The 15,376-nt window shown below is 41.1% G+C and overlaps 1 protein-coding gene across 3 annotated transcripts in view; it reads right to left on the bottom strand.

Moving 5' to 3' along the window:
• The window catches only part of si:dkeyp-23e4.3 (rho GTPase-activating protein 7), a 103,280-nt gene that overhangs the window by 26,556 nt on the left and 61,348 nt on the right, over positions 1–15,376 (bottom strand). The window contains exon 1 of one of the 3 annotated variants that reach the window (XM_014413633.4): positions 8,819–9,066. The exons of the other annotated variants lie outside the window; for them this stretch is intronic. Coding sequence (XP_014269119.2) covers positions 8,819–8,831 — 13 coding nt within the window. The 5' untranslated portion in view covers positions 8,832–9,066. Of the gene's footprint in view, positions 1–8,818; positions 9,067–15,376 lie in introns of those variants that run through there. 3 annotated transcript variants of the gene reach the window in all.

Genomic DNA, 15,376 nt, shown 5'->3' with positions numbered 1-15,376 from the left:
CTGAGTAAAATCAGAATCAAAGACGTTTGCTGCACTAAAAACCTCTTAGCATGCTTTGGTTGCTAGCAGGTTGCCACAGTTGGCTGTAGAGTTTATCTCTGTCTGCAAATACTCGCTAAAGTCAAAGTTTCACCTTTGTGCTGCAGCTAACATGTTTTAAAGGGCAAACATTTTACATTCAGGGAAAAGTGTCTTTATTTTTTGGTTTGCTTTGCAATTTTCAGGTTTCACTACAGCTCAGAGAATAGCTGCAAGAATATGCTAGCAACCAAAACAATGCCAACTAGCTGGGAAATACACATTCCTCCATCCTGAGCTGTGGTTGCCAGATGGTTGCAGATCAGTCTCTAGGCCTGTGTGACTGGCACCATGTTCACTTGACCCTACACTGAGAACAGTGATTTTCACATGTTACATGGTGAGTGGTCACATGTCTGCAACACCTCAAAGGGACCAGAAATGTTTTTGGAACCACAGATATCGCCATCTGGTGGCCTTCAGACAGAATGCTTATGGTGATCATAAACTGCTGATTTAAACAGGAAGTCCTTCCCGTCTCATACCACAGCATGCATGTTTATTTGTTAGATTTTTCTTATTAAGCTAATCATTAAGCATTTTATCTCAGTTTTGATTGGAGCTGCTTCTTTGGTGTTTGTTCATGTTTTGGCTGCCATCACGCACTAAATAAAGTACGTCTCATCTCTAGCTAAATTAGAATAACATGCAGTGTTATTCTAATTCATGTATCAGTGATATTACCGAGCGCACTTTTAACATTCATGATTTCCGTCAGTGATTCAAAGAACACATCCCAGCGCCTTCTAGCACCAGAGGAGCTGTGGGTGGAAGAATAGACCCGACTCATTTCTGACCTGATTTTCACATGAATTATGAGTCCAGTGAAGAACGACACATTCCACACCTGTCAAGAAGCAACAATGTATTTTAAACTGGTCTTGCAGGTTTGATGAAAGACCCCGGTCCCCACTCTACTCGGCTCTGTATTTACGTAAGCGATGGTATCTGCTGTGCTCCTGTTTGAGTAGCAGGCAGAGGCCTCTTCCCTTTCCAAATGACTTTGTCTCAGAGGAAGTTGTGATTTGGCTCCTCTGGGCCCTGATAAGATTGGAGTGTCTGATTAGGATGACTCCGCCTGGCTTGCGGCAGGAAACCGGACAGTGTATGTGTGGCGGCAGAGAGGAACTATGCACGGTGAGGTTACGTGCTCGGTGGACCGTTTGTGTTTGGGTGTTTACACTTGTCTCGACACTAAAGCTTTGACCTGGAACAAACAGAATCACTGCTCACCAGAAAAAAGGCTGATCTGGGGTTTAGAGATTTTACTATCAGGTCACCTCACTGCGTCAGACTCCAACTGAAAATGTGCATAATGAAGATTTAGACTTAAGGTCTAGCGGACATCAAATTTCAGATTTATATATGATAATAAAGTTAACAACACTCGTTGAACTGCTTTGAAAAGTTTATGAAAGTACATGGCTGTAGGTTTTGTGTGGACGCACTGTTGTTATCACATTTTGAGCAGCAGATGCTTAATTTCATCCATAAGTTTTCTTTAGTTTTTCATTTATGTAAAGGAAAAGACAAAAATCAGGCAGCAGATGGAAATTTAGGGTACGTTCGGAACAATGACCGTCCTCAACTTTTCTGTTGTTATCCAGACTGAACCACCACACATCGGCAGGATTTACTCCTGTGAGTCAGTTTATCGAGTTCACATTTCGTCCACATCATGTTTGTGTAAACAGAAACAGGAAATTAAATTACGTTTCTGTAAGATTTCTGCTCACGTTCAGAACTTTCTGCATGTTAAAAGTTACACGTGTGTGTTTTGCCGTGGCTTTCTGGAAACAAGTGGGAAAGGTAACATCACCGTAGGAAAAGGTAATTGGGTAACATTTGTTCTTAAAAACAGGCCATTCCTTTAACAAAAAAGACAAATATGACTTTAATTTGAAGGACTACGTGACTGTTATTTATATTTTGAGAGGAAAAACTACTCAGTTGATTATAATCTGTAACAAATCTGGATATAATGTGTTATATAAACTATGACAGCCAACTAACTGCATATAAAACAAGTAGCATTTACTCCAACTCTGCTTCTAACTTGCCGTGTTTGCTATGCAGTCGTTTGTGTTTTTGATCAAATCTGCAAAAGCCAGATATTCTCAGCTTTCTCTCACACTCAGATCACGAGCAGCTCCCGTCCTTCAGACGTCCAATATCCAACCGATATTTGAAAGCAGTGGTTTTTACACCTCACTGAATGTCTGCGTGACTGGTCCATGTTCTGTTTGCCGTTCAGGGAGTGCTCGGGAGCGTCTCCAGGGCTACAGAGGCGTGGTTGGAGATCAGAGGTATGTCAGCTGCCTGTCAAAACGGCACGCCATGCTTCCATACTCCTCCTCGCTCCTTCTCTGCGGTATTCTCCTGTCAGTTCGGTCAGCTTTGCAAAAGGAGTCAGCTTTGCAAAGTTTAAGACGCCCGCGGTCATGACGGGCCACAGGGGCAAATACCAAAACTCACCAAATCAGAAATGCAGCTTTAGACCAACAACAGTAAAAATATACACGAGTGATTTTTTGCACTAACAGGACTGAGAGTCCAGTAACGGCATTTTATCTACACTGCATGTTGGCTGCTCTGTGGACTCTGTAAGAAAACTAAACTTATGACACTTTAGTACAGAACATGCCAAGTACTCACAAATAAACTCCCAGATTTTACAAAAAGTGAATTTAATTGAAGCTGAAGAGATTTGTTCCTGCAAACAGTAATAATGAGCCAATTTGTGGGTTCTGAAAGGACGTTCTCCTCTTTGACCCACAGTATGAACAAAAATCAGATTTACAAGCTTACAAATATGTGAAAACATTTGTGTAAAGACTTCATTACACTGAAGTCCTTAGAAATAGCTGTTTAAAAGTGTTCAGGAAGCAGTGACCCTGAGTTCATGGCATCTTCCAATAAATACAAGCTCCCATTCATTAACCCTCCTCAGTGGTACACTTACAGAAACTTCTAGGTGTCCTGGATAAAACTGATGCTGGTGTACAAACGTAAACATCAAACTATTCGTTTGTAGTCTTTATTTTGCTGCATGATATAATTACTTTCACATTTCAGTAATTTCAAGTATTTAGTGAGTTTTACAGCTATCAAATCTTTCTCCTTCCTGGAAAACACTTACTAGGTGCACATTTCATCTGCTCTTTAATGCACATATCTAATCAATAAATCCAGGTCACATTCATACGGGTCTAAAACAGTAAGTAATGCCAGCACAGAGCTGATTGAGCAGCTTGTTATGATGTTAAATTCAGGGTAACATCTTTTTAATTCTAAATTACTTGATATTATCCTGAATTATATCAAGTATCTTAATATGTTATGTTGTTAAACTCTGATTCATTGATATTCTGAAATGTCTTTTATAGCAAATAATTGGTAATAATAGTAATTCAACATCTGTGTGAGAACTCTGGACAGTTTAAACATCTGCAGGCTAAAACTGGTAGTTAGCAGTTTTGTAGTAAACTTATATCTATGATGTAGGATACTGGATCTGTTAGAGCTCATCCTCAGTCATTGCTGTATTAGTTCGTACCTGATAGGTAGTGATGGCTGCATCTGTTATTTTGATCAAGCAACCTACTGAGTTTAAAGACTCAGTAGAAAATATTCAAATAAGACTGCTGGGCGAAGTGGAACAATGAGTGTCCGATGTTGAAGATGTAAATGCTCGGGTGGAGAAATGTGCGGAGAAGTGTGACAAGAAATTGGTAACATTCTGGGCATGGGTGGAGGATTTGGAGAACTGGAGCCAGAGGACTAATGTGAGAATGGTGGGGCTGAAAGAAGGCAAAGAAGAAAGAAGGTACATGGCTCAGGAGGTGGAGTGAATAATTTCTCAGGAACTCGGCATTATGGGTAGTGAGTTCAAAGTGGGACACACTCAATTGCTCACTGGCCCCTAAACCAGAACATAGGTGAAGAGCAAGTAGGCTTCGTTAAGTTCAGGCCTGCGGTAGACAACATGAGGCTGCTTACTCATCTAATACACATGAATCACTCTTAATTCAATCCCTGTAGCAGCATACGACTTCATTTTGTTAAAGATTTCATTTGGGACAAGAAGAAAACTAGAATTAGCATGAAGAAAACGGGGATGTGGCCCTCCCCCAATTTAAGGTTATATAGTCTTGCATTTGAAGAATCATTACATTAGCCTAATGGATTATAAGCTATATTGCCTAACCAAAAGAAATTACTCAAAGTTTCTTTTTTGGTCAAAATAGGTTTCTGGTTGTTAAGTGATGACGTACGAGCCCTGCTTCTAGGTACAAACTGCACTGTGTTCATTAAGGCGGTTGTCTTTTTAACGTGTTTTATGCTATGTATCTTGTTCTATTTAATTTTAACAAGCCCTTAAAAAATAGTCAGTGATCGTTGTGGCCTCTCTGGGTTTTTATTATCAGTCGTCTCATGGTTTGCCAGACACCAAATATTTGAACGGTTCAGAAAAGAAACGCTCTGAGGCTAACTAAGATTTGTGCACATGAAGCTGAGGATCAGGAGTTTTTCACAGCGAGTCATCCAGACAATGCAGCAGTGTGCTAATGACTAACCTCATGCTGGGGATGGATCATCTGCTCAGCAGGGACTCTTACATTAACTTTTATTGAGGGGAAAAAGTTAGTGTTCATCCACCAGCTTCACTGTGCTAATGTGTTTATATTATGCTAACCATAGCTTTGTAGCTAGCCAGCACGTAGCACACCATTCAGTGTTGGTCAAGTTACTTGAAAAAGGTAATCAGTAACTAATTACTTCCCCCAAAGGTAATCCCGTTACTTTACTGATTACTTATTTTCAAAAGTAATTAGCTACTTAGTTACTTTAAAAAAAACATGATTTACAACCTGAATAGGTAATAAAGCGATAGATCTTTCAGCCCAGTTCTACTTTTTCTGCATACTCCATCATATAAAATGTAATCAAATGAAAAGGTCTCTTTTTAAAACTTGTTTTATTAGTTTTAATCTTTTAACTTTATGCGTCAAGCAAAAATTAAATTATATGCACCATTCTCTGACTGGAAGAAATTTGTTTAACATTTAAAGTCTAAGGAGCTTGGAAAGAAAAGCGTCTGGACTTCTTTAAGTTGCTTGAAGACGTTTTGGGTGAGCTCACCCGAAACCCTGGCTGATTGAGACCCACACCTGTTTTCACACCTTGGCTCATGTGATTAGGTAGAGGATCATCAGGGGGTCCTTTGTCCCTCTTTGGGGGGAAACTCCCACTGAGTTTAAATCTGGAACTCTCCGCCATTTGACCTTAGAACTGAAGAAGCTTCTCGGATGAGAGGTGAAACGTCTTCAAGCAACTTAAAGAAGTCCAGCAGTTTCTCCGTGAATGTCACATTCCCGTGGCAGCGTACTGTCGGTGCTCACTCAGAGTTTAGGGATTTTTTGCTGTAAAACGAAGTTTTCTTCCCACACAGTGAACAGTGGACGCTAATGTTTTTGTCACTTTTTACGGAATCAAACTCAAAGTAAGGTCAGTACTTCCACGCTTTAAACGCTGCACGCTCATACTCTCTCCTGCACTCGATATATGATCCACTGTTGATCTTCACACAGCTGTTGTCAAGAACGTCGCACTCGCTTACGTCACTGTCATGAGACACTCTTGCAAACGAAATCACAGTGTAGTAATGCAGTAACGCAGCGTGCTTACGGGAAGGTAACAGTAATCTAATTACTTTTTGCAATAGTAATCCCTTACTTTACTCGTTACTTGAAAAAAGTAATCGGATTACACGTTACTGCCCATCTCTGACACCATTATATACCAGCTAGCCCAACTTCAGTAACCCTACAAACGTTGCTGCTGTTTAGTTGTCTTTCTGTCTTAATTTATGCAGAGCTGTACGTTTTAGTAATCTCAGTCACAACGTGGTATATCATCTTAAGATGGAAACTAGCAAGCTAACTGCCTGCTAACTTCTAACTCTGTTAAACTTCACAAATCCTTTTAAATGCTTTTTTATGGCTGCCTGGATATTAAACTTGATTGTTATACCTGGTAGAGCAGCTACACTGACCATTCTAAGACTGACGAGGCAGATCTAGAGATGCATTATGTTAGCTAAAGGTAACACCTAAACATGAGAAACCTGGTTTACACTTTTTTTTAAATCAAAAGATTCAATGAGATATGTTTGACTTAATTAGTGGAATGGCAACCATAAGTTTGGCACAAGAATATGAACTGTTTACTATGAAATGTTAAGAGTTCATTTCCCAACAGGTTCCCAACTGCATTTGCTTTGGCCTGCAACATGTCTCACCTCAGTATTGACTCTAAAACCTCAGTGAGTCCTGATACTTAATGAGCCACTTGTGCATTTAGGTAGGAACACCTATAGCTCATTAACTGTTAGGTGAAAAACAACACGTGTGAGGTCCTCGGTGAATCTTACTGCAGTTTTTAAAATAAATTATGGTTAAGTTGTCTTTGATGAAAAAAAGGTCAACTGATATATTATTATTATTTATGATATGAAACCTGCTGTACTTTGTTTTTATGAGGCTGTCTGGCATTTACAGATGAGTATCTGGAGAAGGAAATGGACCAGAATTAACTGCAGTTAGAAAAAGAGGAGAAACTCTCTCTTAACCTTTCCTGGGAAAAACTTTTATTTTTTTTCTATGTAAAGGAGGAAATGTGTGTTTGTTGAGGTTTTTGAAGACATTCAGGGAGGAATCGCTCTCAAAACAACTGCATTAGGTGGTGTAAGCTGCAGGTGTGTCAGATATTAGACTGCACTTTGTGACCTGTTGTGGCCTTTGGGTTTGTACTTTTTTATCTTTCACTTGCATTTACTGGTTAGACACTGAAAACTAATTGCTGAGGAATTTATATAAATCTTATAAAGTTTGTATCTGTCTTGTGTGAAACTTGCATGAAAAGCATACAAGAGTGAAAACAGATATAAGATCCCTTGAAAAATTATATAAATGAAACTTGAATGTTTTGGATACTTACTAAAACAATATATGAAAGTAATGAGAAAGTGGCCACTTTCATGAGTAAATCATATAAGCCTTATGATTCACTATATGAAGTAGGCCACTATTTCTTTTCCATATGGGTGTGGTTAGGTTTAGGCACTAAAATTACTTGAATAGGTAGTTTTGGTCAGGTTTAGGTAGTTTGTTAGAGACTCCTGGTTGGGTTTTGGTACGAACTCTGCTTGGCTATATGTAGAAAAGACTGTGGTTTGCATTAAATATACCTGTTCATCACACTAACCCTACTTACCTACTAAATGACAAGTTGGGAATAACAGACCTTGTGTGTAAATGAACCATGTGAGCACTAACCTTGGGCAAGAGAACAGGCAGGAATAACTGTCTAGTCTCATGATTTAAGCCACTGCCTCCTGTCTCCTTTCGTAGACTTTATTGCTCTGTCAAACAAGACCGTTTACTCTCAGCAAATAATACTACCACGGCTGGTTTGTACGCCAAGAGATCCACACCCAAGGGCACCTTGTACATACCCCTGTGATGCCAGGAAACTCAAACAAAACAATGCTGGAAGTTCATCAACACCACTTACAGACAAACATTTCTGTGTGTGTGAACAAGGACAGTGCTGACAAATGAGTGAGAGATAAAATAATTATAAATTAAACTAAATAATTAAAATGATTAAAAAAACACCATAAATAAAATCACTGGTTATGCCGAGTCAAAAGTCCAGAAGCCACAAACGCTTTATTCACGATAATCAACAAAAAGATGAATTAAAATGTCGGAACTAGAGAGCTAAAGCAACTCACTGAACAATGAAGCGCATATACGAAGCTGCACTCTTATTCGCCAGGAGGCGCCACAGCGGCAGCGAAGCATCGTCGGGCAGATTCTTTTACTCCGGATGCCTTCCTGACACAACCCCAAAGGGAGTCTCCTCCTGGGATCAAACTGAGGACGCTTCGGCTGTTTGGCGCGTGTGGAGCCACAGTGAACCGCATATATACAGAACCTCTGTTCAAATCACTTTACAAGTTGAACTTGGACAAAAGGCACCAGGAATTGAACCAATAACCTCCAAACAGCATCCCGATTGCTCCCGCTACGCCACAGTTCAAACAGGTTCTTCCTCACATTAACACAAAATTACTGACATTAAAAACATGGTGAGAAAGAAACCAAGGGTCCAAAAGGAAAACACAGGTATGAAGTGCCATGTTTCAGAATAAAAGCCTCAGCTTTGAAATTCTTTACACTGAGTCTACATACAGGAGTGCCTTCGCCGCACTTTAATGTGTTTTCAGAGTAAAATGTCTGAATATGTGTACGGTGGTTTTCTTCAGCAGGTGGAAAGTTCTCTCCAGCGGATCACATTTCAAAAGTAACCCACGCACATTCAGAGTGAATCCCACGCTCTTCCTGCCAGTAAAACGAGCTTTTATATCACCAGAGTTCAAAAGCTCACTTGTGATGTTTTCAGGCCCACGGCCTTCAAACAACAAAGAAGTTTTAGTCAGCGCTGGAGTTCTTTAAATTCTTCTTCTGCCTCAAGAATCAACATATTTACGTCTCATCTGAAGTCACTCAACAAACAAACCTTTGAAAAAGTTTTTATGTCTCGCTAAACTCATCTCCAAATCACCTCCTTTGAGTAACGCCATCAGAGAGAAACAGCATTAGGAGGCCGATCTCATTACCTCCCATCCTGTCGTGTAACACAACATTTAGGCTTGAGCTGAACTCATACTCACTTGTGATCAACATGCTGTTTGAGGTGTGAGGACTGTGAGCAGAGGAAACTTCAGCAGGCCTCCATGTCACCCCTGACAGCTGAACCGGACAAACACATGAGCTTCATAAAGAATTAAATCCAGAGCCATATATCCAGCGTGGGAACGGAGCTGTGAAGTGCAGTTATGCTGGTCGTGTCGGGCACCGTGTTAATGAAGTCATTGTTGAAGTTTTCCCCTTTTCCTCTACCACTCCCCTTCCCTTCCCATGCCTTGGACCAGACCATCTGAACACCACAGACAGGGGGGGGGGGGGTATCCTAAAAATAACCAGAGGGAAGACTTGAGCAGACACGAGAGCGCCTGCTGGAGGAGCCGCTTTGAGTTTGAAGGGTGAGTTTGGGAGATAAAATCTGTACAGATGTTGAAGGTCCCCCCAAGAAGGAAATATTGGATTGTAGAGCGACCTGGCTGCACCCAGGCAGGTCGGTGATTATTATTCCCCCCGTGTTAAATACTATAAAACAGAAAATCCAGTTTGCCTGAAAAGAGGCCTAATCAATAATCTCCTCCGCTCGAGGCTGCTATCACAACCGTCAGACGGTGAAATTACAGACAGAGAAATGAGTGAAGAAATGAACTTTCCTTCTCTCTGAGATCCAGTGCTTTCCACCAGCTCCAGTCTCCGACCTTAACCGATTACTGGTGCTGCAAAAGAACAGCTTTGGATGAAATGGAAGACAGATATGTGACTGAGCCAGTGACTCAACGCGGGAAGGATAAAGTCCCTGCCGTGCCCTAATAGTCTGTAGTTCTTCAAGGTTTCATCTCGGCTCGGTCCAAGGTATACCATTAGCGTTAATGGGCTTCCATTTAACGCATAGGTGTTTGATTATCGGCTTTTAAATGTGAATAACTCCCTCAGAGAAGAGGAGAGGAGAGCGGTTCGCGGCACTCGCATCATTAATTCACAAGTGGAGGAGGAGGAAGTGGGAGTATGTAAACAACTGATGGACTTTTCCCAGTGTGTGGAGGTGCAGAGGGAAGAGGAGGAGTGGAAACAAGGCCCGATAAGATGCTTTAAAACCGACCCAGAGATTTTAGAGATGAGGTCATATTTCGGTCCATGTCACCACTTAAACTGGCCTAATTCACACTGATTAATTAGGGTGTGTGTGTGTGTGTGTGTGTGTGTGTGTGTGTGTGTGTGTGTGTGTGTGAGTGAGAGACAGCAGCTGCTGTGAACAGACTGAGCAGCAGGCTTACATTCAATCACTTCTATTGCCTCCTTAATATTTACTCTGATATTTTACAACATCTGGGATTTATGGAGACATCTGGGATGGTGATCCCAGAGGTGTACATACGCTGGACAGAGGAACGTGGGGCTGATCAAAAAAAGGAAGTAAGGATCTGATTAAAGTTTGATTTACAAAATTAAAGTCATAAAATTATATCTGAATATTCTATCAGTCATAAAAATATGTTAAAAAAATCTAAACTTTCAGTGAGTATTTCCCATCTTGAAATATAGATTCTCCTTTTCTTCTTACTGTTGGCCTTTGAGTCAGCATCGTGAGTCTGTAACTTTAGCCGTGGTGCTTTTTTGGAGCCAGAGGTCACGAGGGTGGAGTGCTAATAGTCAGCTAACTATAGTAAGCTTGGTTAGCCAGGATACTTTACTATAAGTCAGCTCGGGTCTAAGGGTTGGTGACTAAATGTACCAGTGTATTTTTATTTGATTCAATATGCACCAAAACGCACCAAGAGCTGAAACAAGACGGAGTAATGGGAGAATCAGGCGGTAAGCTTGTTTATTTCTGCTGTCTGACCGACTCACTGCTGGAGCCTCTAGTGGACATTAGAGAAACTGCAGGTTTCTGTGAGCTCTGTGAGGCCTAATCAACAACGTGTCAACAATTGTTGCTCAGCAGCAACAAAAAGCCTGAAAGAAAACAGAAGTAGATGATCTCAGAATTATGTCTATGCTTTAGAAAAACCAGTTCTCAGCATGTGGAGGAGGTCTCAATGTGAAAGTCTGCGATCAAGAGACGCCATCGTGAGTGTAAATACAGAAGGTTTGGAACACGGTGCAAACCTTCTGCCTCTGTGCTGTGTACAAACTCAGACGAGGCTGTGTTTCCTCTTTCTAAACATGAGCCTCACAGGCGTCAGAGGAGGAAGAGTCCAACAATACCTCCAGCGGATGGGAGGTTTTCAGTGTGAGGACAATCCTCACGTGTCCTATGTGTGTTTTTGGTGTTTGAGGGAGGCGGCATCAGCATGTGAGGCTGTGTTTATTGCTTCTGGGGTGTGTACGGCTTTGGGTTTACTTTGTGTGCTCCTGAGTGTGCGCAGTTTCATCGGAGTCCTGCCGTGGAGGCTTCGCTTCTGGTATTTCCGATGCAGCAGGACAGGAAGCAAGCCGCTGTCGTGAACTGTGGCCTCCTCTGAGCGATGCACTCTGAACCTGACACTGCGTTTCTGACATTTGCCTGACCGTGTATATCCGCTGCACAACATTAAGCGCCAAAGAGATTATTAACCATCAAAATGAGTGATGGAGTTTCAGTTTCTTTCTGCATCTGGTGAGATGTGCTAAAAGAAATGCCTGGGCCACCTTAAATGTGTGTCCTGCATTCACTGCAAACCACTGGAGGAGCACAGGTGTTTTTGCCCTGGTCTCTGTCTCTGCTGCTGACTTTATGAAGCCTTATCCACTGCAGTGGACCAAAACAATGTCAGATAACTTCGTTAAACATGCTTCAGATCACATCAAAACCACACGTACAGTTCCACTACACAACCACGTATGATTATAATCACAGTAAACGCACGTCTGTCTCCATCCAACTGAAGTACCATTGTGAATGCGAGCATCTGTCCTGCTAAGCTTAAATCCTGGTTTCTTCTTCTTTGGTGGAGGTAAACACTCTGTTTGACTTGGCAGGAGTACATCCAACCTCAAACATGGTCAATTTATTAGGAATCTGATTAAAGCTGCTCTTCATTAGCGCTTACGAGCCATCTGAGAGTGTGAAGTAATGGGCCGTCCACACAATGAAAAAAATAGTCTGGCAGTACACATAGCAGAGTTTTTGTGTCCCTGCTTGCCTGTTATGTTTAAATTCTGCTGCTTTATTTGTGCAAATGATCCTCATCTGGATACAGATTTGCTGCGAGTAAATTAGCTTCATTTGTGCATCCTTTTGGTTTTATATCAGCTGTTTAGTATCTTTGGAGAGTGACTGATTGAGAATGCCATACATATGAATTTATCTGCAAAGGAGAAATAAAATAATAGAAATGGATACAAATAGAAACAGAATCTACAATTTAATTTAGCATGAATGCTAAAGATTCAGAGATGTTTCCAGAAGGTTTTGTGTAAAGTGGTCTGTAGCTGCTTCGCCTTTTTGTTCCAGCATGCACTCAAGATAACACTGTAGACTGTATATAGAAGATGGATGTAGCTATTGTGTCGTCACCTGTTGCTTAATAAAGTCCTGCTGTGAAGCCTCAAGCTATCATTAAGAGTGCAAAGGGCTCCGTTTCTTATTACACCCTGCAGCATCGACTTAACTTTCACCCTTTATAACCTTAACAAGAACCTTATTTTACAATATGGCCATAATGTGTCATTCAGTGTGACCTCAAACTAGCAAGACTATAAAATCACCAGGAACGTGTTTACTCAGGTCATAAATAAAGTGATAATTTTCCAAATTACCAAAATTCATTCATTCAATTCAGGCCCCTCTTCTGTGGAACCAGCTTCCACTTTGGATTCAGGAGACAGACACTATCTCTACTTTCAAGATTAGGCTTCAAACTTTCCTTTTTGCTAAAGCATATAGTTAGGGCTGGACCAGGTGACCCTGAATCCTCCCTTAGTTATGCTGCAATAGACGTAGACTGCCGGGGATTCCCATGATGCATTGAGTTTTTCCTTTCCAGTCACCTTTCTCACTCACTATGTGTTAACAGACCTCTCTGCATTGAATCATATCTGTTATTAACCTCTGTCTCTCTTCCACAGCATGTCTTTATCCTGTCTTCCTTCTATCACCTCATCTGGTCGCAGCAGATGGCCCCGCCCCTCCTGAGCCTGGTTCTGCTGGAGGTTTCTTCCTTCCCACTGTCGCCAAACTGTTTGCTCATAGGGGCTCATATGATTGTTGGGTTTTTCTCTGTATCTATTATTGTAGGATCTACTGTACAATATAAGGCGCCTTGAGGCGACTGTTGTTGTGATTTGGCGCTGTATAAATAAAATTGAATTGAATTGAATATCAAACTGGAAACCAGAGGCCATTAGAATAAATTATACATGATCTACCTGGACATTTGTCCTTTTAGACATCCAATACAAAAATGTAACTACCTCACCATTTCTAATAGATACATGAATTTTGTACTGGGTGGCATGAATGAACTAGTGAGGGCTAACAGAAAAGTATTATCTCCTCATTATTTCATACTAAATGAAGCAGACATAATATCTGAGTTGATTTGGAGGATTAAAAAAACAAAATAACCATATCACACAGAAACAGTGGAAACTTTGGGAGTGCCCAAATAACCAATCTGGTACATTTTTAAAAAGAATGAATGCTCTGACCATTTAAAGTAACGAAGGCAGCTAAAGAAGATGATCACAGAATTATTTCCATGTTTAAGAGAAACAACTTTACAACATCTAACCAAGTCAAGAACACTGTAGGTGTGTCATTTACAAAGTCAACAATCACCTTCATTAATGTAAATGCACAGTTTTTATACAAAGGTGCAAACCTCTGGTTACACTGCAGAACATGAAGGCCAGGTTAGACCGATGAAACCAGATGAAACAATAAAACAAGCAGCAGCTGCTGTAATGGACTGACAGATCATCTAAATGTCATTTCCATGGTTTCTAGACTTCAGGCAGTCATTGACTGGCCTCCCTACAGAATATAAGTTGGAAACACTCAGTATTAAATCCACATCCTTTCTTGCGTAACCTGTTGAGAATTTAAGAGGGAACCAGCTTTACCTAGGCAGTGTGTCAGTCAATTAATAGCATTAATAGCAAACTCACTGTAACTCATGTACAAACTCATGTACATGCAAAACTACCAAAAAACATGTTTCTGTTCAACAAATTATTGACCCAACTGTACCTGCAGTGAAGATGTTATTTAAAAAACGCCTAAGCCACAGAAGAGGAAGGACTGAATCTAATTAAAGTATTTCCTGATGCATATAGAGGTAAACTTAAAAGAAAACCAATACCTAGGATTTACCAAAGATGCAATCAGACAGAGACTGTCCAAATAAAGAAGATAGTGCTAGAATAAGAAGACTAGTTAAATGTATTGAGAGTGCAGCCCAAAACCTCAAGCTCAGGTCTATGAAGTGAAATCTCCTGGAAAAATCTATTAAAGGCTTTAATATCTCCAAACATAAAGCATGTGGGTTAACGTTGGTGCCGATCATGTTCGTGTTTTCTTTGGGGACTCTCCTGCTTGCTCTTGAAGTATTTCAGTGATATATTATTTGGGGGACGTGCAGATTTAACTCGAACTTCAGTAAGTCGAAGTCTGTCATCTGAATTGCCTTTACATAGTTTTGTGTCTGCATGCGGCCTTAAGCACAGTTAGCATTAACAAGGACTCCAGCACATTTTAAATCAGGAGGAAAATACCAGAAACACAAAAGAAGAGAGTGAAGTGTGGTGGCCATTACAGACGAAAGCTGTTTTGTTACCAAATGCCCATTCAGCTCCCTCTCCACAATGCGGTTGATATAACAAGCAGAAATGGCCGTTTGGGGATTTACTTGATGGATTGCTTTTCTTCTTGCCATCTTGTTATCGTCTTCTAGAGCTCATCCATATTTCCATGCTAAAACCCAAACATTATCATGCTGTCAGCCGCCGTTTCTTTTTGATGAATTCTCAGCCGGCTGCACCTGTTTGGACGTAAAGCTGGGATCTGAAGCATCCTGCGTGCCCGGGGAAACTCAACAGCGGGACTAAAAAGTTGTGCCATGAAGTGTAATTGTTGCTAGGAAATGCATACAAAAACTGGCTGTGAAGTTCAGCAGTGCAACAGGCCCCTTTATCCCATGTGGACGCCCCACGGCTGACCTTTCCAACTTTATTTGTTGTCACGCTGCTATAAATAAAGTGTTCTCTGTTGTTTTGTTCTGGCCGGTGGAAGAAAAGCCCGGGGACACTGCCAAGGGTCAGCAGAGCCCCTGGCACCATGTGCAGGGATGTTATTACCAGCCTTTCAGTGAGGATATTGTTCCAAAATTCCTCTAAACACCAAGTGTGGCAGTTGGCTCCGGCTGGCACCATGTTTGACATCTTCCTCTGACAAAAGTCCAAGTTTGGAGACTTGTCAGGGCAAAGATGCTAAGCACGAAGCCACAGTGGGCAGTTTGTGTTCCCAAAAACAGAAGATTAGGAGGAAAAAGATTAAAAAAAAGTGTGGGTTCTTTATTCCATCCAACAAATTTCTACTTCTTCTTCCTGGCCACCACCGTCCAGGTCTTCCAGAGGAATACTGAGAAGTTCCTAAACCAGTATTTTAG

This window comes from Maylandia zebra, linkage group LG10 (genome assembly GCF_041146795.1).
Source record: "Maylandia zebra isolate NMK-2024a linkage group LG10, Mzebra_GT3a, whole genome shotgun sequence".
Lineage (NCBI taxonomy): Eukaryota > Metazoa > Chordata > Actinopteri > Cichliformes > Cichlidae > Maylandia > Maylandia zebra.
The sequence above is the reverse complement of the archived record's forward strand: the minus strand, read 5'-3'. Positions and strand labels throughout refer to the sequence as shown.